Consider the following 25005-nt stretch of genomic DNA (forward strand, 5'->3'; position numbering starts at 1 on the left):
GTGGCGGTTTATTTTATTTTATTTATTATTTCCCTTCTACGTGACTTTACCGAAAGCATTATTATTCCATTGGTACCTCATTTGCCAGTAAAAAATATGATAATTGCTTTTTTACCCTTTTATCTGGCAACAAAACTGACACCTTTTTTTACGAGGAGTCATGTTTGCATAGACCACAATACCTGCAGTCATAATGCAAACAAAAAACATAACTCAGTACATATGTAGGGGTGTTAGAGAGAGAGCCCGTTATGCATGGCAGCCTATGGTAAACAAAGACAGTAGGCGGGGCTACATGTGTGCACGAGCAGGTGCCCTCTGCGACGTCCGCGCCAGACACCCTGGGGGGTCGATTCGGTCATTATGATCCCCCGGGGCCCCACCCCTCAGGGAGGGGTTGGGTATAAAAGGGGAATGTATCGAAGGGCTCGGGAGTGTTGTGTTAGCTAAGAAGAGGAGACGGAAGACGTCCTAGATAGAGCCCTGGTCTCCCCCTGGTACGCCGTCCTTATCAGGACCGCGCAGGCTCGAGCCAGTGGCGTGGTACCAGAGCCAGAGCCAGTGCTGGTCTGGACTCTGGGTACCGGGCCCGACTGACCAGTGTCGGGCCAAGATATCCTCCCCTAGCCCATTAGAGGAGGACTCAGAGGCAGACTAGGGTTAGCCTAGAGGTGTGTCCTCAGATAGACGGGTGAGGGGGCCGATACCCCCTCAGTGTGTATGTCACAACGTGTGGTGTTGAATAAACAAGTGTGCCTCCAACTCCGGTGTGAACGAGTCATAAGCGTTACTACACATACATTATCAAAATAATGTTTTTTGTTTGCATTATGACTGCAGGTATTGTGGTCTATGCAAACATGACTCCTCGTAAAAAAGGTGTCAGTTTTGTTGCCAGATAAAAGGGTAAAAAAACTATTATCAGCATTATTATTGTCGAATGTATTGATGCTTTTTTGTTAATATATAAAGAGGTGTCCTTCAACCGAGTAAAGCCTCATCGAGCCTCAACATATTTCACTGGGGTCCGACGTTCGTAAGTTTGTCACAATCACCGGTTGAGTGGCGAGTAAGAGAAAACTGCAGTAGCAAGAAACACCCCAAATTACAATCGCATAACCCTCACGTGACCTAACAGGTAGGGAGGCTGCCCACGTGATGTGCTGCCATCTGTAGATTAGCCAGTGTCACAGCACGTGATGATCCACCATCGACCCTAATCTGTGCAATGCACCTACCTCGCCTACAAACAGGAATATTAATGCAGTACATTTGGAATTTGTACAAATTATTATCAGGCAAAGCTATCACAACAACAACTGCCGTTCACCAATAATTGGTGGTGACATCACCATGGCACTTGTGCCAGGCGAGGTGTACTTTGAGGCTATTTTATGTGTCTAAGGTTCACCGGCAGGTCACAGAACACACCCAGGTGCCATGGGTTAACCGACTGCGATGACTGGCAGATACAACACCTGTGCTCCCCACTGTGCCAACTTGTTGTGCTTTAGCCACCCGGCGCTCCGCTCATTGTTGTTGCTGGATAGTGACTGCCTCCAACTGCCCAGTACCGTCCTTCACGAACCTCCTCTTGAGGCCGATCTTGACACCGCTGGTGCCGGTTAACGGGCAAGTCCAATGAGCTCCACATTCATCTGTACCACATCAGCGCATCTTTTTTTCTAGCCCGTGCCGCGCCCCTTTTAGCTCCCTCTATCAAACACAAAGGTGCTGTTTTCACAAGTCTGTATAGTCATCTAGTAGGGTGGGTGACCTGTAGTATTAACTAGGGTGGCAGCTGGGCTTTAACCGTGAACCTCTGTGACAGGCGGCAAACGCGCTACCGTGCGGACATGTTCACTGCCCCACAGCGCTGCACCGTTACAGGCTTGCACCACATCGCCAGCCGATTCTGAACAGTGTTTCAAAGTTTAACTTCATTAAGGCTGCTGGGAGAAAAATCCGTAGTCATTAAAGCCTAGAAAAAAGAATACTGGGGGAAAAAATCCAATGTTGTGGTTGGCAACAAATTTCTTTCGTGTGTTGGTTACACAATTGGCAAAGGAGCCACAAGGCTGAAAACATTGGTTATCGTGTAGCCTCAGGACCTTGTGACAGGAATACTAAACAACATGCATATTACTCTATACCAAAAAGAACCTACAATTTACGATATGTATCGTGTGCCTATTTATTTCGGTGCTTCTACCCTCCACAGCGATGAGCGTGATTATGTTGTGCAACGTATTGTGCCTTTTTGCGTCGATAATCCGCCAGCAAACATCTGGCAGTTTTGCCAGCGTTCATTCGAGCAGAGTCTGAATTTTGCCGATTAGACGTTGAATGCCGACACCAGTCCAGAGTGCTTGTGTCGAACCGATGCAGCCGATACTATACACTTTGTAGAAGGCCATGTGGCTGGAAGGATGTGTAAAAAAATTGTTTTTTAAGCGGAAGGACAAATATGGGAAGGAGGCTTATGGACTGCTTCTTTATTGCTTATATTCTACACAGAAATGCTAATGATTTATTCCTTGGTCTTTCGGTAAAGTCACGTAGATAGGTTCAAAGAAAATAACAAAAAACACTTTATTCTTTGTTATTTTATTTGAACCTAGGTTAAATCTAAAATAACAAAAAAATAAAGTTTTTAAACAAAAAAATAAAGTTTTTTTGTTATTTTCTTTGAACCTATCTATGTGACTTTACCGAAAGACCCAAAGAATATGAATTCCTGCAGTCACGAAAGCTTTAAGTGAAGATGTTAATGATCATTTTGTACAATTTATGTTACTGTTTGCTTGTTAAATAAAATCTATTAACACATTGTGTTTCGGGGCAGTGCTGCATCGTGAGTGTACTGTAAATTTTTAATCAATGAATCTATGCACTGGTACATGTTTAGCCTTTATAATGTAAGATTGTATAATTCCCTGCAGAAATAATAGGCCTGAATTGGAATAAAACCATTCACTGCATGTAAATTGAGTTAGGATGCTAACACCTCGGCTGCCAAAAACTATTACAATTAAAACTTTCGCATAATGACATTACATGATTTAAGAAATGTAATCAATGCTACATTTGTGTCATTTCAGGAAGTTATGCTTGTATACGTCTCCTACATCTCAAAGCATTGCAATTGTTTGTCTTGGTTTGGCCAAGTGATGAAACCCTTTAGCAACAGCAAAATACAATTAAATTGCTTCCAATTTCAGCTGGTGAGCAGCAGCAGAATTAAAAATGTTGGCGACTTGAAAGATGCATACCATGATGCACAACTAATTTGAAGTGATTGTGCATCTGGCCATGAGCTTCACTAATCCGCACACGTACAGCAGCCGTTATCATCATCAGCCATGGTCAATCCACTGCCGGATGAAGGCCTCCCCAAACCACTCCCACCTCTTACAATCCATGAGCGGATTTCATAGATACCCTGTCGGATGAGTTCCGTTCCTTGGTTGTCATTCCATTATTCGTTTGACCATCCCTCTTTGGGGTTAATGAAAGTAATTCTAAGTTGTAGGAAGTATTCTTAGTCTCGTGTCCTGCTACCACGGTCGCATGTTTGTCTAGCAAACAGACCAACAGATGCTACATACAACAATATCCACCACTGGCTCAAGATCATACACACAGGTGAGCAACATTGCTCACTCATCTGAGCTACGATTTTGCTCGAAGTTTACCCAGGATAGACTCACCGAGTCTCAAGAATTTTTTTCTGCTAGAGGATTCTACTGAGGATGTTCGGCCAATTCTGTACGCGGTATGTTTGCCTGTTGAAGAACACGTTCCTGCGGAGGGAGCTGGTAGGAACGTTGGGTTGCTCCGCCAATGGCCTGCAGGGTCAACGGCGGCGTGGTGTATTCCGCAAATATATGCCCGACTGTGAGGGCGGGCATAAGCCGGCGTGAGTAGGTTAAACGTTGAGTTTTATAAGGGCACCACGGGGTGACCAGCCCCTCCCCACTCAGCCCCACCCCTCCCACCCCCCACCCAGCCCCACCCTCCACACCCAGCCCCTCCCCACCCTCCCCTCCCCACCCAGCCCCTCCCCACCCAGCCCCTCCCCACCCAGCCCCTCCCCACCAACCCCTCCCATTTTTGGATGCACGACGGACGGACGGACACAATAATCCCCTGTGGGCTGGTGTAACCAGGAGGTTCCTACCAGCAAAACTGTAGCACCTGGAAAATACCAAGACATAACAGAAGATAGCACTTAAACTCCACACGGATGGGTCAAAAAGCTACTTGCTGTACAATTTGTTTTAGTATTTCGCATGGGTTTAAAGATGAAGTATTTGCTTTTTTCTCTCCAAATAATGGATTATGTAACATAAAATGTCAGTGCTTTATATAACAAGAAATGTGAGGGCTGAATGAAATGTGTTATCTCGTGAGCACAGAAAACATTGAAGGTGCATTACTACTATACATAATGAGAAGGCTATTTAAATCATGTTTTTGGTGCTTTCCAATTTTGACTTTAGGCTACGATTTAAGTTCATCGTGGCCTACGGTAGAGAATAACTGATGTCACAGGGTATTTAACATCCACTTTACAATGATGGCATGGCTTTGGCGATTCTCCCCAGTAATAACCAGGCAGCAATGGAAGGGGATTATGAACGGTGGGTTCCATGGCTCAACAACAGGCATTCTGACGAGTTAAGTGGCAATAAAATATAACCTTGGGAGAGAAAAAACCCCACAACATGAAACAATTTCGCAATAATTTGTGTTCGAAAACAGCTTCACAAAATGCAATGGAGGTGCAATGCAGCGCAATGCAACAACACTTGAAACATTAGACTCAAATTAGTCACTCCAATAAATCGGTGCGTAGGTGTATCCATTTATTTGCATATATGCACGTTTGTGAATGTGCTTTGACTTTCTGCTAATGAGAACACAAATAAAAATCCACTTAAACACAATAATTAATTCCACGTATACCGATTCTGGGAAATTCTAGGTGTAGGATTAAACATACCCACTTGTATATTCAGCTCTCTACTAGTAAAATCGTGTGCCTGGAAAACATGATATGCTTACAGCCTCTACACAGGATTACCATATATTTTTGGCAACTCAAAAAAAGACGATTAATCTGTTCAAAAAGCAGCCTCATCCGAGTTGCTAAATGAGGGTGTCACGTGGCCTAGATGCCTTGGCGTTTACGTGTAGCTGTGCGGGGGCATTCAATACTCGATTTAATGTGGCTATAATCAAACAAAGGACACGATATGAGGACAAAGGGTATAAGCTCAGAGGTGCAATGTATTTTTGCACCATTACAATGCAGCCGCGGTGGGTGGCTGTGATGTTTTACAAAGACATTTTCAGGAGGGAAATGTGTGTCGCCGCTCGGTGCAAATATGCGGTTTGTTTCACAATGGGATTTTGATTACACGTTTGGAGAAATTATTTAGGTATACAGAAATAACGTCCTTCAATTAGACGTCTTACTCAAGGCCATCTTAATTTACAGCTCCTTTATATTGAAGGAGCTGGGCAGCGTTATGTATTGCTCTCACGGAGAAAATGCTGTTCGTCCATCAAACTCAGGGCATTTAAATTATTTTACAAAGACTTCGAGAAACCCAAAGCAAACACGAATACCAATGTGTACACAAATGACCAACACTTCTCAGATCTATATGGCTTTTTTTGGCAAGACTTGGCACTACAAGTTTGAACATTTATATGAATTTGTTTACGCGCACATTACTTCACGAACGTGGATGACCGACTCTGTTGAAGCGAAGCCGAGCTCAGTGTTGCTCGAAACCCACGCAAGAGAAGTGGGGCCTTTAACTCGCTCTTCAAAGTCGGTGCAGATTTAACGCCGCTGCAAATGTGCAGTTTTATACTGTGTACTGCTGCAATTTAAATGTGAATTGGAACATGCACGTGGGTGTTAGTGCACAACTAACGGGCAAATGCGTTCGTAGGCTGCATTCACTAATTGGAATGTCAAGTTGTTGTTTTTTCATGAATGCGTTGAGGATGAGGTTAGAATGTTTCCTTAATATGATAATCAGCCGTGATATAGCGACTGTTGGATCAAGGGCTCCCAAAGCCGTCATGAACTCCCAAAGTCCTGCAATGTAACAATCCATATAGCACCTGCACACACAAGCTGGATAGATTACTAACCTCACCATGAAACTGTAATATAACTATTCTTAGGTTTTTTCGGTAAAGTTATGGAGGTAAAAAATTAAAATTAATAAAAATAAAATAAAAATCACGACGTTTCGGAGGCAACACAAGCCTCCGTCTTCAGGTGGAACCGTCACAGCACGATAGCTGTATCAAGTGAGAATATGAATCCTTGCAGTCACGAAAGCTTCAAATCTAGATGTAATATAACTGCTTCCCAAGCCACTCCATCTCCGCAGTGCACGTCCTCATGACAGTGCTCCCAAGTTGAGTTGTCACTCCCCGTCATTAGTTTTGTCCACAGGTCATCGACTCTTCTCAGTGACACGAACTGCCCAAGCCCCGTTGACTTTCCTTCACAGTCAATGTGATGCATCTAACTTGCATATGGACATATTGGCGATACGCCAATGCAGCATTACACACCGGTCTTCATAAAACAATCTAAAATCAAAATTTGAATCGGCAAATCTATCAGTCTTGATTGACCAAGTTTGCATGGCTAGAAGGTTTATTCAGTCGACTGAGACTTGCAAAAAAAAGTCAATACAGTATTCACCGTTGATTTGGGTCCATTCAATGGAGGAACCGTCCGACCAAGTGGAGGGCACGAGGAGTCAAATCCTTGTCTTTGGAACACGGAGCCAGCCCAATCGTCATCAGGCTGGGTGCTGCCGCTATACGGGAACAGACTGTGTTGCTTCGTTGTTCAGCTGGTCGTGAACGTTCGTCGTCCGACCGTTTCGACGTCACGAGGACTGATTGTTAAACACACCCCGCAAGATTGTCTGACCGCGGTTGCGAATCGCGGGAAAATAAACATGTTAAAATGTTCTATAGTTCGTGAGGTTGCCTCTGTTTCTACGATACAATTCCAAATATGCATGCATGTGCTTTATTGCACACTTTCGAACCTGTGCCCAATTCATCTCGTCACAGTGTCCATGACAACGATGATGATGATGCACAGAGCCCCGTTTATAGTTTTATCAGGCTAGGGATGGCCAAAAAAACATCGATACATCGGTAACATTTGGTGTTTACTTTCTGAGACGTCCATTTGTTTTCCTTCCCATGTTTAAAGCGCTTTGATGATGAAAGAAAAACCTGGTCAATCTCGAAACGCCGTCCAACAGCGGTATACATTCGACAACGTATCTGGCGATGCTGCTGCTGCGTTGGCAGTGGTGCACAAGCGCAGTTAACAACAAAACTGACATTTGCGAATAGCACTACGACCTAAATATAATAAAACATAAACAATTTTTTTTTTACCAGGTAAGGCCCACATAACTATATAGCTTTTTTTCAGAAGCGACCTGGCCACAAATGACAGCTCAACGAAGTGGCCTATCACGTGGACATTCATATAGCAGCCAAATACTCTAAACGCACGTCGATTCTGAATGTGGAGGGGGGAAACCGGAGGACGCGGAGAAAAATCCACGCGACCACGGGGAGAGCACGCCAACTCCAAATATATACCGGCGTCGGGATCGAACCCACGACCTCCTGCATACCAGGCGAGGTCGTTAACATCTCGCCACCGTGGCGCCCAATAGGTGACATTTTGAACAATGGAAATTCTGCAGAGCACATGGAGAGAGAGGCCCGGAGATAGTGGATGAGAAATGTTGCAGATTGCGCTTAATAAAAAAAATCATTCCAATGAGGCAAAATGGTGTAAACAAGCAGTCTCCAGCAATTATCGTCCACTGCCTCTCTGGTCTCTCGACTTGTGCGCTCTGGGGAAGTGTCACTGGCCGAAACGTAACTTGTTTTTTTTTTTAAAGGCCACGGTGTATATAGGGTAGATGTGTTTAAAGTAAATATTCTGGACTGCACTGGAGAACCAAGTTTGCTGTTGGGTGAATGTTCTCACTGCAGCCGTCTGCTTTTTAATTATTGGATTGTTGTATTATTCTATTGTTACCTTGGACGTGAAACATCCCCTTTGAATATTTACATTACTCTTTTGTGCAACTAGTAAAAAAAAATCCATAAAACATATTTCCTTCTTGGCTTAAAGCGTTCGTGACTGCAGGAATTCATATTCATTGTGTATTTCGGTAAAGTCACGTAGATAGGTTAAAACGTCTTTACACATTTTTTTTTTATTTTTTATCATTTATAATTGTTTTGCACCCATCTACGTGACTTTACCAAAAGACCCCAAAAAATAAAATTATATGTGACTTTACCGAAAGACCCAAAGAATATATTTCCTTCTGATGTTTTTCCAGGTTTTCATAAACGTTCCATTGCTCCCCCGTACTCCAGGCCGCGTTTTGGCATCCACAGCAGCCTGCGCTCTCGGCTCCACGTGCCACCGTCTGAGAATCCATTCCAGGATTCCGCCTTAACAATGCAACAAGCGCATGCGCAGAAATGCTCCACTCCGGAGTGCCATCTATCGCAGGATCCATTCCACGCTGGGGCTCGCCCAGTGTCACAACCACTGCGCATGCGCGCTGCGCTCCGCGTGCCATCTTGGCCAGGGAATCCACGCCGGGATGTGGAGAATCCGTCCCTGAAAGCGACCACGTTTTCCGGCAGCGCAGTTCAAGCCACGTGGGAGGTCAGATCGGGGTTACACCGGGTCAGATCGGGGTTAGACTGGGTCAACGTTGGCAACATTGGCCATGTTGTGGCAACATTGGCCATGTTGTGGCACGTGAGAGATGATGATGTTGATGTTTTCAGACCGGATAGTTCAGAGATTATTGAGAAGAGACGATGGCGGGTGGGGGGAGCTATTTATAAGATACGTTTAGAAATGAGAAATACAATTGTTCAGAGCTCGAAGGCAGAAGGGCTGTACAGAGGAAAGCACGTGGCCAGTTTCCCTCCTCACCTGATGCACGATGGCTTAGTAGCTTAGTTGACCCCCAGTGACCTCGCCCTGAGCGAGTCTTGTGACTACAAGACTGCACGCTGTACAAGTGGGTCAAGTAAAAAATGTCACAGTATCACGTGAAATAGGTTCACAGACTTGCAGTTATAATTCCTTTTTTATATATATATAATTATCCAGTTTCAGAGCTTTTGCGTATTGTGGTACTTGAACGGCTGGGTTGACCGTGGTTACGACTTTGTAGAGTAATGTGCGCGTGTTTGTGTGCGATTTAAATCGGCCTCTGGAGGAGGCTCGCGAAGGACGGTACAGTGGACGACAAAGGAGCGACGCTCACAACAATGATCAGAGCGCCGGGCGGCTAAAACGCAGCAAGTCGGCACAGCGGGGTGTACAGGTCGTGCATCTGCCAGTGATCTCAGTCAGTCTACCCATAACACATTCCTGCGGAGGGAGCTGGTAGGAACGTTGGGTCGCTCGGTCAATGGCCAGGGTCAACGGCGGCGTGATGTATTCCGCAAATCTGGCCGACTGTAAGGGCGGGCACAAGCCGGCGTGAGTAGGTTAAACGTTGAGTTTTATAAGGGCACCACGGGGTGACCAGCCCCTCCCCACCCAGCCTCACACACCTGTTCTCCACCTGAGGACGGCTGCTTGCGTTGTGGCCGAAACGTCGTGAGAATTATTTTATTATGTTTATTTTTAATATTTTATTATTTCCCTTCTACATGACTTTACCGAAAGAACCAAGAAGAGGCTACTATAGTGTGACTTTGTATGTGTGCTGTTTATAGGATTTTTTTCTCATATAAACTTCAGATAAATGAAGTTCGAATCCAAACAAACATTGTGTACACATTGCACACTTTAAAACATCGATTTAAAAAATGAAAATGTGGCACTGCTCATTCCTACTGACAGCACTCAGCCACTGATTCCAGTGGCGAGATGTTAACTCCCTCGCCTGGTATGCAGGGGGTCGTTGGTTCGACCCTGACACCTGTATATTTGGAGTTTTCAAGTCTCTCTCTCCCCGTGATCGCGTTTTTGTTTCCAGGTCCTCCAGTTTTTACCTCCACATTTAAAAACATACATTTAGAGTATTTGGCTGCTATAAATTTCCACCTGGCCACAAATGGAGGTATAATTTGTGGCCAGATCACTTTTGAAAAAGAGCTATATAGCTCAGTCGGCCTTACCTGTTAAAAAAAAAAGTTGAGTTTTCAAAGTTTGATTTTCCATAAAGTGTTCTGCAATTATCATCCCTGGAAAGTTTATGGACAGATCCAGTCCCCAAGAGGGATTTGAATTCAAAATTCTAGATTGTGAGTTTGGCATTGAGAACCACCAGATAGGAACAACAGGAAACCAGAAATTGCCGAAACATTAGCACACATTTATTACACGTGTACATAGTTTGGCTAATAGCTGAGCCACAAAAATATTTTCAAAAGAGAATTCCATAGATATTTCTGGCAAATGTCATTGGCTATGATGACCTCTTTACCCTGATATTGTTAAACGCGTGGTATCAAGGAGTTGGGTAATGTTTGATCACACATCGCCTTATTCACCCAGTTGGAGATTACAGGAGGGATTGACAAGACGGTAGATCTAAGGAAGAAATGCGTGAATGCGATCTCCGCCAGCGTGTGAGAATTTCCCTCGGCTCGCACGCGGGACGGGTGCCGTGATACATGTTTTGCGGTGGCCTGGTGGCCTTTGGTGTCGTGGTGAGGTTGTAGTGCGGTTATACGTAGTGATACTGGTAGGAACACCTCCTGGTTACACCAGCCCACAGGTGATTATTGTGTCCGTCCGTAGTGCATCCAAAAATGGGAGGGGTGGGGCTGGGTGGAGAGGGGAGGGTGGGGAGGGGCTGGGTGGGGAGGGTGGGGAGGGGCTGGGTGGGGAGGCTGGGGCTGGGTGGGGGGTGGGAGGGGTGGGGCTGGGTGGGGAGGGGCTGGTCACCCCGTGGTGCCCTGATAAAACTCAACGTTTAACCTACTCACGCCGGCTTGTGCCCGCCCTCACAGTCGGCCATATTTGCGGAATACACCACGCCGCCATTGACCGAGCAACTCAACGTTCCTACCAGCTCCCTCCGCAGGAATGTGTTATAATGTGTTAATACTCGGTGTGGTGGTGGTCTTGTGTAGTGCGGTGGTGATGTGATGATACGTGGTGTGGTGATGGTCTTGTGTCGTGGTGTGCTAGTACGGTGATATGTGGTATGGTAATACGTGGCGCGGGATGCGGAGGCGTGGGCTCCCACCTGCCGCGCGTCGCGGGACGACTGGCTCCCACGGGGCGTCACGGCCTTGTGGGAGTGTGACGGCGATGAGCACGACATCCGCTCGTCCCCGCTCATCTTGCCTCCGTCTGTCGGTGCCTGGACCCCGAGCTCACCGCTTGCGATTCGTGTGAATATATATGTTTGCGAATATGAGTTCCTGCTTGTGTGCGCGATTGCTTGTGGTGTCCGAATTTCTGCTCACTTTTCGTCTCCACGTTTGTAGCCGCGTCTGTCTCTCTGTCGATTTAAGACAGCGCCCGGATACGAGTTAGCATTGAGATGCTTTATAAATGATTACTGTCCACTTTCTTCTTGGCCTCTTTAGACCTGGCCAATTCCTCAAGAGTCTTCCTCCCTTCTTCTTCCTGCCAGTGTATTTATCTCTTTTCTCTTTTCTATCTGCCTATCGCTGCCCCTCGCTCTCTTTTCACTCGCGCAGTCTCCGTCAGCCGACCTTGTTCGACAATGCAGCACTGCAGAGGTTCAGTTTTGGGAATTCCTCAGTCCCATCCAAATCAGCGCCAAATAAGCAAATTCACAATTGAAAGTCTCTTTGGAACGATTGCAGATTGCTGCTGACAAGCTGTGCGGAAGGGCAGATGAGAGGCCACACTTGTAGAGCCGAGTGAGTTTGCCAGATCATTTGTGCGTAACGCCTCGAGTCCGCCCACCGTGTGTAAAATGTACACACCGTGTGCACGGCGATCGTTGGCCCGAATTCTAATGAAAGTGCTTTCTGTCAAACTGCGGAGAGCGCAACCGGTGGAATTTGCCTTCCCGATTCTTGAGCGGTGCCGTTTGCGCAAGCAGGCACTGCGGCATACACGTGTGTGTGTGGTGTTTGTGCGTGCGTGGTTGTGCAGGCTGCTCAAGCTCCCACGAGACTGGTTGGGGGGGGGGTGGATCTGCCTGTGTTGGCTTCACTCAGTATTCTTCTGCCATCCCTGCAGCGAGAAGAAAGAGAGAGGTGCGAAACGAAAACAAATTAACAAGCTGGACTGGCGGTACAATAAGTGAGCCTTCGGCGAAAAACAGACGGACAACCATTTAAGCAAGGAATATGGAGCAAATTAAAGTTGCCCTGAAGGGTCTATATGTAGGTGTAAATACAGTTGAATATGATTTGCTTATATATTTTTTTATTTCTTGCATGGGGTACAAAATAGTTAAGAAAAATCCTCGCATAGCCGCATAGGTTTCCGTTGCAAAGGGCATCTTGTATTGCCGAGTGCATTCTTACAAGAATAGATATTGAAGCTTGCATTTTAAACGTGTGAAGATTTTACACCACAGGCCTCCACTCATCAGTCTACTCAACCAGGGAACTGCACAGAGCAACAGGCTTTCTGAGCAGCTGTGTGGGCTCTGGTTCAATGTGGAGTGAGGCGATTGTTTCGGACCTTGTTAACGGTAACCGAACAAAGGGCACTGATGTGGTTGTTGCACATCGCTCCCTTGAGACCAGCTCGAGTGCCTTAGTATGCAGAGACATCGTACGAAATGCTGTACACAGCTGAAGATAGCGGGTTAGGCGTCGTGTTTGGATAGGATAAGGATTGCCAGGCAATTGGCTGGCACTTAACATTTTGTAATGTGACGTTTGGCAGCACCTGTCAAACAAGGATCCTTTAATGAAAATGTATTTGTTTCCTGATAGTAGTCTGGTTACACTGGACTGTTACAGTACCGTGATATGAACTCCTCTACTATGCACAGTGTGATTGAGTAATCCGGCTACAGTTTTGCAGCCACTACTTACCAGTATTGAAAGCATATTGTTTACGTGCGTAATTCACGTAGCTACTTAGCGGGCATGAGCACCCCGCTGTATAAAACCCATAGAAACAGTACAGAGAAGTGCATATTCCATTGAGATAAAAGGTACAGTATTTGCCTAGATACTAGAGCTGCAAACGCTGGTTGTCACAGCATTCCATTTATTTAGTTTCAACATTGAAGCATCTGCAGCACAGTTCCTTTGCCAACATGGCAAAGCGCCGGCATAAAACGTTAAGTCTCGCCGAGAGGGTTGACGTGCTAAAAATAATCGAAAGGAGGGAAAGTCAGACTTCGATAGCGGCAGTCTTTGGCGTCAACCAGAGCCAGGTATCGAGAATTGCGAGGGACAAGGAGAAAATCCGTGACGAGTGGCGCGCCAGTGCCAATCCCGACCGGAAGCGACGGCGCACGGGAAAAGCGGGTGCCGTCGAGGAAGCTCTCCTTTGCTGGTTCAGGCAGAGCCGCGACAGCACGCTGCCGCTCACTGGCTCACTGGCTCACGAGTTGGCAAGAGATCTCGGGCGGGCGGGCGGACTTTAAAGCGACGTCCGGCTGGCTCGAGCGATGGAAGGCGCGCAACTCGATTCGTTCAAGCAGCAGTGGAAACAGGGCAGGAAACGAATTGCGCGTACACGCGCGGTGGAACACTGGCTCGAGGAGGTCTCTCCAGAATTATTGAAGGGCTACGCGCCCAAAGACATTTTCATTGTGGACGAAATGGGCCTGCACTGGCGAGCCGTTCCCGCGGCGACTTTGGAAATTAATGCCCGAGGAGCTTCTGGAATTAAAGCCGCAAAGGACCGGGTGGCCCTGTTGCTCTGCTTTGAGCAACGTAAAGATCGTGCGTCCGCCAAGCAACGGCACGTCTCCCGCGCAGCCCGTGAACGCAGGCATCGCAGAGAGCTTCAGGAGGCGCTACAGAGCTCTCGCGCTGGCACGCGAGCACCGGCGCGCGAGCGTCGTCCAGGACGGGAGTGGGGAGCCCACGGCGACGACTCCTGCAAAGTGTCCAAATCTGCTAGACTCGCTTCACCTGCAGAAGGAAGCGTGGATCTGCGCGACTCCGGCCACAATAGCCAGCTGCTACAGGGAGGCAGGAGCCTACGCTCCCTGACGAGGCAGGAGGAGGTAGCGACGACCCTAGTGTCGAAATTCCCGACGGCGCGACGCGTGACCCCTCGAACGCGTTGCGTGTCACTGCTGATAATGCAACGGAGGACGAGAAGCGCGACGCGGGTGTCTGTGTCAGTCCGAAGCAGACGGACGACGCGGTGTGCTGCTGCAGCAGCAGCGGCGGCGACGTCACGGGAAGTGAAACGGTGGCCTCCGCCACACCGCCAGCCTACACGTTCTCTGGCGCTCTCAAAAGCCTGGCCTACATCCGAGGCTTCCTCGAGTCGAGCGGCCGTGAAGTCTGCAGTGAATACTTCGCCTTGCAGGCGGCGATTTACAGCTCGCAAAGCGGAGAAGGCACAAGCGGCCGTTGCTAATTCTTTCACGAGCCCACAGCCTGTCGAGTATAGAATCGGTGTTTCAATTGGTGACAATGTACATTGTGTTCTGTATTATTTATTAAGTTTCATTGTTTAAGTGCTCCAAGTCAGCCAATGGTTCTACGCTCAGTTGGGCTCCAAGCCAGAAATAAAAATTCAACATTACAATATCAGGGGCCACAGGATATTTTCCTGTTGAAGTGCACCAGAGCGGCGGAAGATGGTAGTGCAGGAAGTACGCCATCAGGAGGAGGCTGCAAGGTGGGCCAAGGCAGTCTCTCTTGCCAAACAGGGACAGTGGACTCGATGGGACAGTGTGGAGAAGAGGAAGATCAGCTGGAAGGATCTGTGGGCCATGGAAGCGAGGCGGTTGAGCTTTTCCATCAGAGCAACATATGACGTCCTTCCAACACCAGTTAATCTTCACCAATGGTATGGTGAAGATCTGGACTGTGCCCTCTGTTCCATGCCAGCCAACCTCAGGCACATTCTCACAGGGTGTAAAACAAGCCTCACCCAAGGACGCTACACTTGGCGTCACAACCAAGTCCTTAAAAACCTTGCGTCCGCCCTGGAGGACAAGCGAGCTGCCACCAACTCCCTACCACCCCCAGCAGCATCACACCCCTTACGGACGACCTTTGTCCGCGAAGGGGCTAAACCACCGAAGAGCGGCTCTACACCAATAGAGCGAGACCAGCTGCGCTTGGCCCGCGACTGGAAAATGCTAGCTGACATTGGCCAGCAACTTGTGTTTCCTCCGGAGATCGCAACCACCACCCTAAGACCTGACATGGTGCTCTGGTCCCGTTCGCTCAAGAAGGTCTTCATCATTGAGCTCACAGTACCCTGGGAGGACTCAGTAGATGAGGCTTATGAGCGAAAACATCTGCGCTATGCCGATCTAGCTGCCGAAGCACGGCATCATGGCTGGAACACAGAAGTCCGACCCGTGGAGGTGGGCTGCAGAGGTTTTGTGGCAACATCTACAACCAGACTGCTTAGAGACCTGGGAATTAAGGGCCAGAGCCAGCGTTCGGCAATCAGAGCTGTATCGGAGGCGGCAAAGTGAGAGGGCCAGGAGGTATGCAGTCAACAATGCTTGACTCAGGGAGGAGGACGCCCCTGCCATGCATAGTCCCATGGGATGTTGGCTATCAACAACAAGGCAACTCCTATGACTAATTGGGAATGGGACGCAAGCGTAGGATTGAACACCCTGTCGCTGGCCGCCTTTGGGGAGGGTGTATAGTATGAAAGGCCGAAACACCCTAGGAACCAAAGGTTCACTACTGACGATGCGCTCCCCAAATTTCACCAGGCTCACTGTTCATGAACTCTTGGAAGTGCTTGCACAAAGGATAGTAACATCTCATCCTGTGTTCTTTGGAATCTGAATATGCATTGCATCAATATTTGACGAATCGTTCTGCAAGCAGGATTTTAAATCGTGGCCCTGTACAATCGTGAGCCATGTGTGGCACTACAAGGCGCTCTGATTAATGAGGCTGCCAAACGGTGATTACTTCAAACACTCGCATAGTTGCTGGATAAGCTATGAAATGGACACAAGAGAATCTGCTAAATAATACCAAAGCCAACATTTCTTATCTACTATTGGTTGGAAATGATAATAATCAGGAATGTGATTACGGTACGTTATGTAGCTTCCACGCAGTAAGTACTGTGGATTCATATTATGCAATACATAATTTATTTTGTGTGCTGAAATGTGAAGCCTCTGTGCTAATTAAACGCATGCTTTATTAATGTACAGGTGGTAAAGGTGTGACCCTGGAGCTGCTAACGCATGCCGCTACTGATGGAAACGTCTCCACTTGAGCGAACTCTCCAGTGGTATTTGGTCTACTCTACCACATTGATCAAACGTGTTGGAAGAGGTTGGCTTACCCACACTTTACCCCACCGCACCCCACAGCACATAAGCTGCCGATCAACTAACTGGTGTCCCCACGTATCCTGCTGGGTCGGCAGAGGTGGCGAGATTTCAAAAATTGTCCTAAAATTTGAAATTCCGCACCAGGAGATGGATCTCGAACCCCCGACCGCTGGATGGTAAGTCTGGTATGTTCACTGTTAAACCACTGTGGCAGCTCCCTTACCGTACAAAAATGTCTAATACTGAACCACATGAAAATAACAGCTGGCTTGTTAATTTTTCAAATATGTGTGCAATGCACTAAATAAAACCCTACCTGCACTCAAGGCCTTGGCGATGTCTTTTTTTTAAATAAAGTTTTAAAAAAATGCCCAAGAACCTTCCCCAAGTCCTACAAAGGCTCGCAAGCACATCCACGCAACTACTTACACATACATGCACCCGTATTCACATTGAACGTTCTCCCATGTAACACACGAGTAGTGTTTCCGGCACTATGCCCAACCACCTTTGTCTCCCCAGAGCCAATCGCCACATCGGGTACTCCATTAAGTCGACCTAGGGGAGGCCCAGAACAAGTTCTGATATAACTTGCTACTGATGTTAGCCATTGCCAGGAACGGAACCACAGCCGCCCTGTGCGCGGTGCAATGCGCTCACCTCTGGCCCACCGCTCCCCATTTATTCTCATGCACACTCAGGGCTTAATGTAACCCGGGTTTGGATTAGTAGCCCAGAAAATATTTCGGCATGCGGAATGCCACATGCGGTATGCCGCATGCGGTACACACCTTTTAATCTTGGCTGCGGTCACTCGTCTCGAGCCACGCACTCCAGTCTGCCAGCTACCCGGAAACCATTGGGTGAGCAATTTCATTCCGGCAAACACTCATATACCCAGCTCAGGTGAACACAGGAAGACAGCTATTTCTGTAACAGTAATAACCCAGCCAGGTGGATCAGCGTTCAAGTGAGTGGCTCACGATTGGAAGGTTGCGAGTAGGCCATTGTGTTTCTGCTTGGGGTTCCACATTTGCCAAATAAAACAATTACCCCCAAATTACTGAAATTATCCATTTTGTAAGGTGTGTTTCATCCATAGAGCCAAATACGACGTGTGTGGAAAGCAGAAAATAAAACAATCGGCTTGACCAGAGTGAGGGGGGTAAAAGGCCAATTTAAAGGTGAGCTTTCAAAACAGACTTACATAGCTGCCTCATTAGCAAATGCAGAGCGTTCCATAGTCTGGCGAGCTGCACTGTCAAACACCCGGTCACCCCAGGAACAGAGCCTCAACATCGGAGCGTGCAATCCCAGAATCTCACAGACCTCAATGGAGATTTTTTACGGATCAGTTTTAACACGTAGGCTTTCTCGACCAAAATCCAGTGGAGGTTTTTTGGGTTAGATCACATAAATACAAACGTGTCGTTAAGCCCGCCAACACCCGAAAGCCAATTTGTAAGGTTTATCACGTAAACAAAACATGCCAATTCGTTACTAGTTCAGCACACCGGTTTGTTGTATGAACGGATCAGTTCCTGCAAATATTGTGGGGCCAAGCCATTGGTCAGCGGCAGGATCGTATAGTCCACTCGAAACCTGACTGGTAGCCAGTGCAAAGACAAGACGGCAGGTGCAGGGCCGTACTATCCACTAGGCACAGTAGTCCCTGTGCCTAGGAAAAACAATTTTGACCATGTTTTTGTTTTGTTTGTATGATAAAATGTTTAACCAAGATATCTTCTCGAATAAATATTTTTAAATAGCAAACATGAACTTTTGGAGATTTTTTTCATTGCAAAATTAGCAATAACATCTTCAAATGGTGTTTTTTGCACAATCAAGCGAGTGCCAGCGATGTCAGTAGCATGGGGCAGCAGCAGCAGTGCCAAGTGGAGAGAGTTGTCACTGTAGGCCTAGGGGGCCTACAAGAACCTTAATCTGACCCTGAGCAGGTGTGGTGTGCTAGCGGAAATGCTGGGAATGATTATACGTGGCAGTCATCGCCCCTAGGTAACTTACAAATGAGACTCATCCCGAACTCTTGAGTTCTCAAACTGGTCAAATACAATAAACTTAATACGGTAACAAGTGCCACTTCGTGGAGGAGTGGACAGTGGTTTTCCTATGGATAGTGCTCACCACCCCCCACCATAGCAATGCAGAGTATCCATCGCTGTGTTCGGGCTGTCCACAGGAGATTGGTAGCAGTACCTTATTGCTCATTTGAGCCGGGAGCCACTGACTTTTTTGGGGGAGGGATACATTTTCATGGTTCTGACATAGAGCCTATAATTGAGTACTAGCACTTCGCGGGATAATTAATTTAACCTGCCACACGCAATGTTAAAAAGGATACAATGTTTTTTTTTGTTATATTGGATTATAATGAATAAAAAAAACTAACAAAAGCGAATATTACAATTAAACGTGAAGAACATTATTTGGGGGAAATGCAGGTTTTAAAATGGCTTCTGAAACAGTGATATAATCACAAATGGATCCTTTGGTGTAAGTGCCACGATTAAAAGCATCGAAAGTCATTCACACATCTGTCCAGTGGCACAGTGATTAAAGCCCTCAACTCACAACCGTACGGTGTGGAGTTCATTTCCCAGTGTGGCATATTATGCTGTTGTTTCTGCAATGTTTGACCCCCCCCCCCCGCCTTCCTCCTACGCATTTCACAAGTAGTACTAATCACATACCTGCATTTCCCATAAATATGCTAAATTCCTCTTTATATGCAAATTATTTTGTCAAGGCGCCCTTCCCCCCTTCCAACCCAGCTTAAATATACGCTCCAAGCGTGGTGGTGTTTCATTCAGACGCTGTCTCCCCGACAGACCTGGTCTTCACCTGAGGACGGCTGCTTGCGTTGTGGCCAAAACGTCGTGAGAATTATTTTACAGTATTATATTTTATTTTTATTATTTTATTACTTCTCTTCTACGTGACTTTACCAAAAGAACCAAGAAGATGAATACCTGCAGTCACGAAAGCTTTAATTCAAAATATTGCTTTGTTGCTGAATACATTTTTATCATATGGTAAGACATCCTCTAACTAAATAATAGTTCCTGTACAGTACATATTTCACTTGTACAAAGTCATCCATGTATAGATACCCCACTAAAATTATAGGCAGACATTGCAGAAACAACATTTAATTTCAAAGCCTCTGCACGTGTCCCACCAATCTCAACATGTATACTTATTCAACTTAATTTCCTCTCTCCAATATTGGGCCAACACTTTCACAATATTCCACCCTTCTCACTCCACTGAATACGGCAAACCGCCTTGTCCTACAGAGTATGATTCGCAATCTCAAGTTCTAGATTATGTAAATATAGGCAGTGTCTGTGTCATCTTGGAACTGGGGTCCTTATCAGGGGCACGCGGTGTGATTTAGATGTTAACTCCCTCGCCTCGTATGCAGGAGGTCGTGGGTTCGATCACGACTCTGACGCCTGCTGTATATTTGGAGTTGCATGTTTTCCCCGTGGTCGCGTGGATTTTTCTCTTTTTCCTGCAGCTTTTCCCTCCACATTTAAAATCGACATGCGTTTAGAGTATTTGGCTGCTATAAACTTCACCGTGATAAGCCACTTCGTTGGGCTATCAGTTCGATTCTGAAAAAAAAGCTACATTGCTCAGTGGGTCTTACCTACTAAAATAAAAATAATAGTTTAGTTTTAGTTTAGAACCAGCACTGTCCTGGCTGAGTGCTGTTTCTCCGTAGCTGCACTAGCAGCCGTCTGGAACTTTCTCCCACTGCACACACGCAGCAGTAGCAGCAGCATCCAAGCACCGTCCACCTTAAAACAGCAGCAGCTCAAGGCTCTCACCCTGTCCTGGCTCTCACCCCGTCCTGGCTCTCACCCCCATCAGGTTCTGGAAAGGTGATGGGCTCTTGGTGCACGCAGTCGTTTGTAAAAAAAAAAAAATCATTGTGACCATCAACTCGCTAAACTTGAGGCCCTGGATTAATATCAGATGGCTGGTCACAAATTAAGTCCTGGATTCCAGCATTGCTGGATCAGTGAATCAGCATAGACACTACATTAGCCTCTCGAGCCACCCTGGAAACTCATCATCACGTTATTTAACACCTTTCCTAGTTTTTTTCTCCACCCAAGAATCAAGAGCTGGGTTTTCACACGCGTTGGCGCACAGATGCAAAAACGTTGGACTGGATACTACGTGACAAGGCCACCATAATTGACTTAACACGCACCATTATCCTCACAATCACCACTTGCAATCATCTGCTTTTAATAATACATCAATAATCCGATTCCGCACACGGGTGTGGTTAAGGCGAGTGCTAGTTGGTGGGGGAGAGAGGGGGGGCTAACTGGAGTAGGCCCCCCATTCAATTTCACTCTCCCTAGCAGCAAATCACTGTTAGAGGAGCCCACACACACAGAAGCTCTACTGCCCCCCGCCCCCCTCTGCCCCCCCCCCCCATCCGAGAGAGGAGCTGGAGCCAGGCCTGGGTGGTGTCCTCCTAATTCGGCCCTCGGTGGCAGAGAGGCACCAAGCGAACCAAGGCAGGACTGGCTGAGCACGAGGCGATGCTCTGCCGTTCATAGTTTTCAACCGAATATCTCGGGGGGGGGGGAGGGGGGGTAAGACCTCTGAGTTTTGGGCATTGCCAGTGAATCTTAGACATCCCAATTTGGCTTAACGAGTTGGCAAGCAGCCTGTCCAGCACACACGCTTTCATTTATAAACCGCTATCTTTGTTATCTCGCTTTTCAAAAACTTAAGGGGGGATGGCAAATGAGTTTAGAGCTTCCCAAAACCCGATACAATTATATTGCTTGTAACTTCCAGGCCCTTTGTCAAGCCACACAGCTCGATGAAGGCCTTCCCATAACTTTTGCTGGTTAGGGTTGGTTAACGATGGCTCAGGACTGGTTCAGATATCACTTGCACCTGATGATTAAACGTGGCTGGGATACGAACTCGGACCGCCGGGCTCATAGTGCAGTATGCTCGCCATCGCACTGCCGCTGTACACCCACGAGATTCGCGTGGTTACAATTTGCAGCCACTTGTATTTGCCTGTCGAAAGCTAAACTAAAAACTTAGCCAAACTTTAATCTTTATTTTATCTTACCAGGTAAGGCTTCGAGTGACTGCATCACATACATTCAGAAGGCTCGGAGTGCAGGTACCAATAAGGAGCCAAACTCTGCTCAACATCCATTTGGGATCAATAAAATGAGGAACACTTTTTTTTAGGAAGTTAATAGTGGTTTAGTGGATAGATGTTAGACACGGACCCCATCAAAGGAATGTGGAATTTACCAAAATTTGCTCTGGTCTGTTAACGGTGGCGACCCCCCTGGCGTGAACGTGAACGCACTCGGAATTGTCAAGTTGAGGAGCGCAGCGGTGGCGCCGTGGTTCGCACGCTGCTCGCTCACCGAATCCGGCGGCCTGAGTTCTGATTGCCGGCCACGGCTCGCATAAGCGACGAGCGATGTCCCAACCAGTCCTGGGCCCCCCGCCACCCTTCACCAAACCCAGCGCAACCGTTGTGATGATTTACAGTGAAACCCCCATGACCGACACGACGTGGGGAGGCCTTCATCCGGCAGTGCATTGACAAAGGACGGCGAGTTATTACTATTTTTATTGGCAGTAGCAGCAAGAAAGACGTTATTTTTATTCACTGCCAGCCCCCTGCTGAGATATGAGCAGTGGATGATGATGGCTTGTCTGGCTAGGTGAGACGAGATACAGCCCAGCAAAGGGTCATGCACACGGACCCCACTCCCCCCCTCCCCCCTGCATTTCGCATTCATCGCGTGCGATTCCAGGAAGCTAGACGGACATAGCTGCATTAATATTACATTACCATTTCCAACATCATTGCCCTTAGGTGTGGGGCACTAGTGGGGATACGTTGTGTGTACTTTGCGTCGACTCATTTTATTTTTTTACACTCTCTTTGCTGGGATTGAAATTAGGAATGATAATCTCTCGCCCTGCGTTGGATTTTTTTTATATATATAATGAATCGGTGAGAAAAGCGACCGTGCGTGCCAACAATGGGTTTTCGGTGGGACTTGAGGGTTATTGCCAAAAAACTAAACGAGTATTTGGATCTTTATTTAAATTGAAGGAGTCTGCTGCTCAGTGATATGCGACTGACATTTCACCAGTGTGTGTACATATATATACCTCTTGATGAAAACTCGTGCTCACACTTTTCGGTCTGTAACTTGACGATACATTTTAGCGTTGCGCTTAAATTCAACAATTGATGTTGTGACTCGTTTCTACCACATGCTTTGCATTGTTTACATTTTTTTCGAATTTAGTTTTTGTTTGTACCATGAGCCAACTATAACGTGTGCATACCATTGGCATAAAATGTTCATAATTGGTAAATAATTTGATTCTAAGAGGCACAATTTGATCAAATGAACAGCTTTTAATGTACATGTATGTATTGTGAACTTCTTTTGCACCATACGTGGCCAACCGTGCTAATCGGAGTTGCGGGGGATTCAATCATCGAATTGTCTTCCGAACGTGGGAAGGACAACAAACTAAACACAAAAAGTAGTTCTTAACAAATTAGTATTTGAATCTAGATTTAATTCAATCGACTAAGCAAAGTCGTGTTGTCGATGTTGCTATGTATTGTAGTGAGCGGTAGTGGCTGAAGAGGAGAGATGGGAATCCAATACGGACACAATACACACATTTAACATTCCTATTCTTACACGTGCGACTTCATGCACATGTCATGAATTAAAGAATCAATATTAATTGATTCATAATAAAGGTTTTTTGTGTTAGATCTTGTAAGTATAAACGTGTCATTAGCCTGCCACCACCCGACACAGCCAATTAGTAAGGTTTGTATCGTAGACAAAACGTGTCAATTAGTTACTACTTCAACCCAACGGTGTGTTGGAGGGTAAATCCACAACATTTACAATTTGGGTACTGCGACGTTTCGCTGCGAATTACATCCAGCATCATCGGGTGATTTTGCCAGAATTGTGGCACGTTTTGTTAACGTGACAAACGTTGCTAAATTGTCTGTGGCGGGTTAACGACCAAGTTATAGGGACGCGATCTAACACAAAAACACATTTATTATGAATAAAATTGGTCGCGAAAGCCTCTCTGTCAATATTACTTAATCAACCACACCTCTAATACGTACAGTGACATATATGTCGGGACATATTACATACATTTTACATATTATCTCAAAGCTCTCAACCTCCAGAGGTGAAAAAAATGTACTTGGCTGTGGATGTCATCGTTTTTTTGTTCCCTGACAAAAGATCGAGCTTACACGGATGAAATAAACCGACAAGTACGAGAAAATCTCCACGCAGAGACGAACGCTGTCCCTTTGCATCGTGGGTCATTCATTTAAAACTATTTCAGAATTTTAGGAAGTGTAAAAAAAAACATTTGGAGATATTTAATCATGCCTGAGGCTACGGAATATTTTGCACGAAGGTCACAGATATCTCGTAAATTTGAATAACTCCGTGACATCGCGGGAACTGTTGTAGAAAGCGCAGCAGTATGCGCTTCCTTCTCTTCCTTTCAAAAATGATGCACGTCATGCACTGGAATACAAAGCTGCAATCTTAGCGAATGTATGGTAGGAGGGGGGGAGGGGTTGTCCCCTTGCGGCTCGGCGCCCCATGTTTCCATTGTTTTTCAATCGATTCTGTCCAAGAATTCCAAATGCAAATTGTATTAGTTTTTTTACATATACTGCATACAAATGTAGCTGTAGGGTTTCAATTTATTTCATTTATAAACGATTATTTTAACGGTTTTTATTTCATTTAAAAGTAAATACATGCTAAGTTTAATTTGTTTACACGGTCTACTGCCCACCTTATTCCGTGACGTTACCATGAATTGTTTTGTTTTTACCCCACTCCTTGGTCGTGAATTTTAATAAAATGTACCGTGCCTAATTTTGCCTTAAACTATTACTATTTACTAGCCTTTTGCCCGCCCTAGGACATAATCTGTAATATTAAAGATGTACATGTACGTGTTCTTGTGTGATGGTAATTTTTTTAGGAATTGTTACACGTAAATACATTTTTCTTAAAAAATGAAAATAAGGACTTTGGAAAATTTCTCGGTATACGATATTTTGTGTTAATTTCTTATCTCTGTTCAAAACGTTTCCCTGCATCTTCTTGGTTCTTTCGGTAAAGTCACGTAGAAGGGAAATAATAACATAATAAAAATAAAACATAATAAAATACAATTCTCACGACGTTTCAGCCACAACGCAAGCAGCCGTCCTCAGGTGAAGAACAGGTCTGTCGGAAATACAGCGTCTGAAGGACGCTGTCACGTACGGATGTAGCACTGTGCTACGTATATTTATTTGTGACCGCCACTTTCTGTAAAGAAACGTCATATTTGAAACGACTTTGCGAAAAATGTATCTTTCCACTCGACCTTCTTCCGCATGAATGTAAAATTCCACTCG

The 25005-nt window shown here is 46.2% G+C and overlaps 1 protein-coding gene across 1 annotated transcript in view; it reads right to left on the reverse strand.

Annotated features, from left to right (window-relative positions):
* The window catches only part of LOC144938138 (oxysterol-binding protein-related protein 6-like), a 186487-nt gene that overhangs the window by 79309 nt on the left and 82173 nt on the right, over positions 1-25005 (reverse strand). The window contains exon 2 of the mRNA XM_078865860.1: positions 11307-12271. Within this exon, the coding sequence (XP_078721986.1) occupies positions 11307-11402 (96 nt within the window). The 5' untranslated portion in view covers positions 11403-12271. The remainder of the gene's footprint in view (positions 1-11306; positions 12272-25005) is intronic.

Source organism: Lampetra fluviatilis, chromosome 21 (assembly GCF_964198595.1).
Source record: "Lampetra fluviatilis chromosome 21, kcLamFluv1.1, whole genome shotgun sequence".
In the NCBI taxonomy this organism is placed as follows: Eukaryota; Metazoa; Chordata; class Hyperoartia; order Petromyzontiformes; family Petromyzontidae; genus Lampetra; species Lampetra fluviatilis.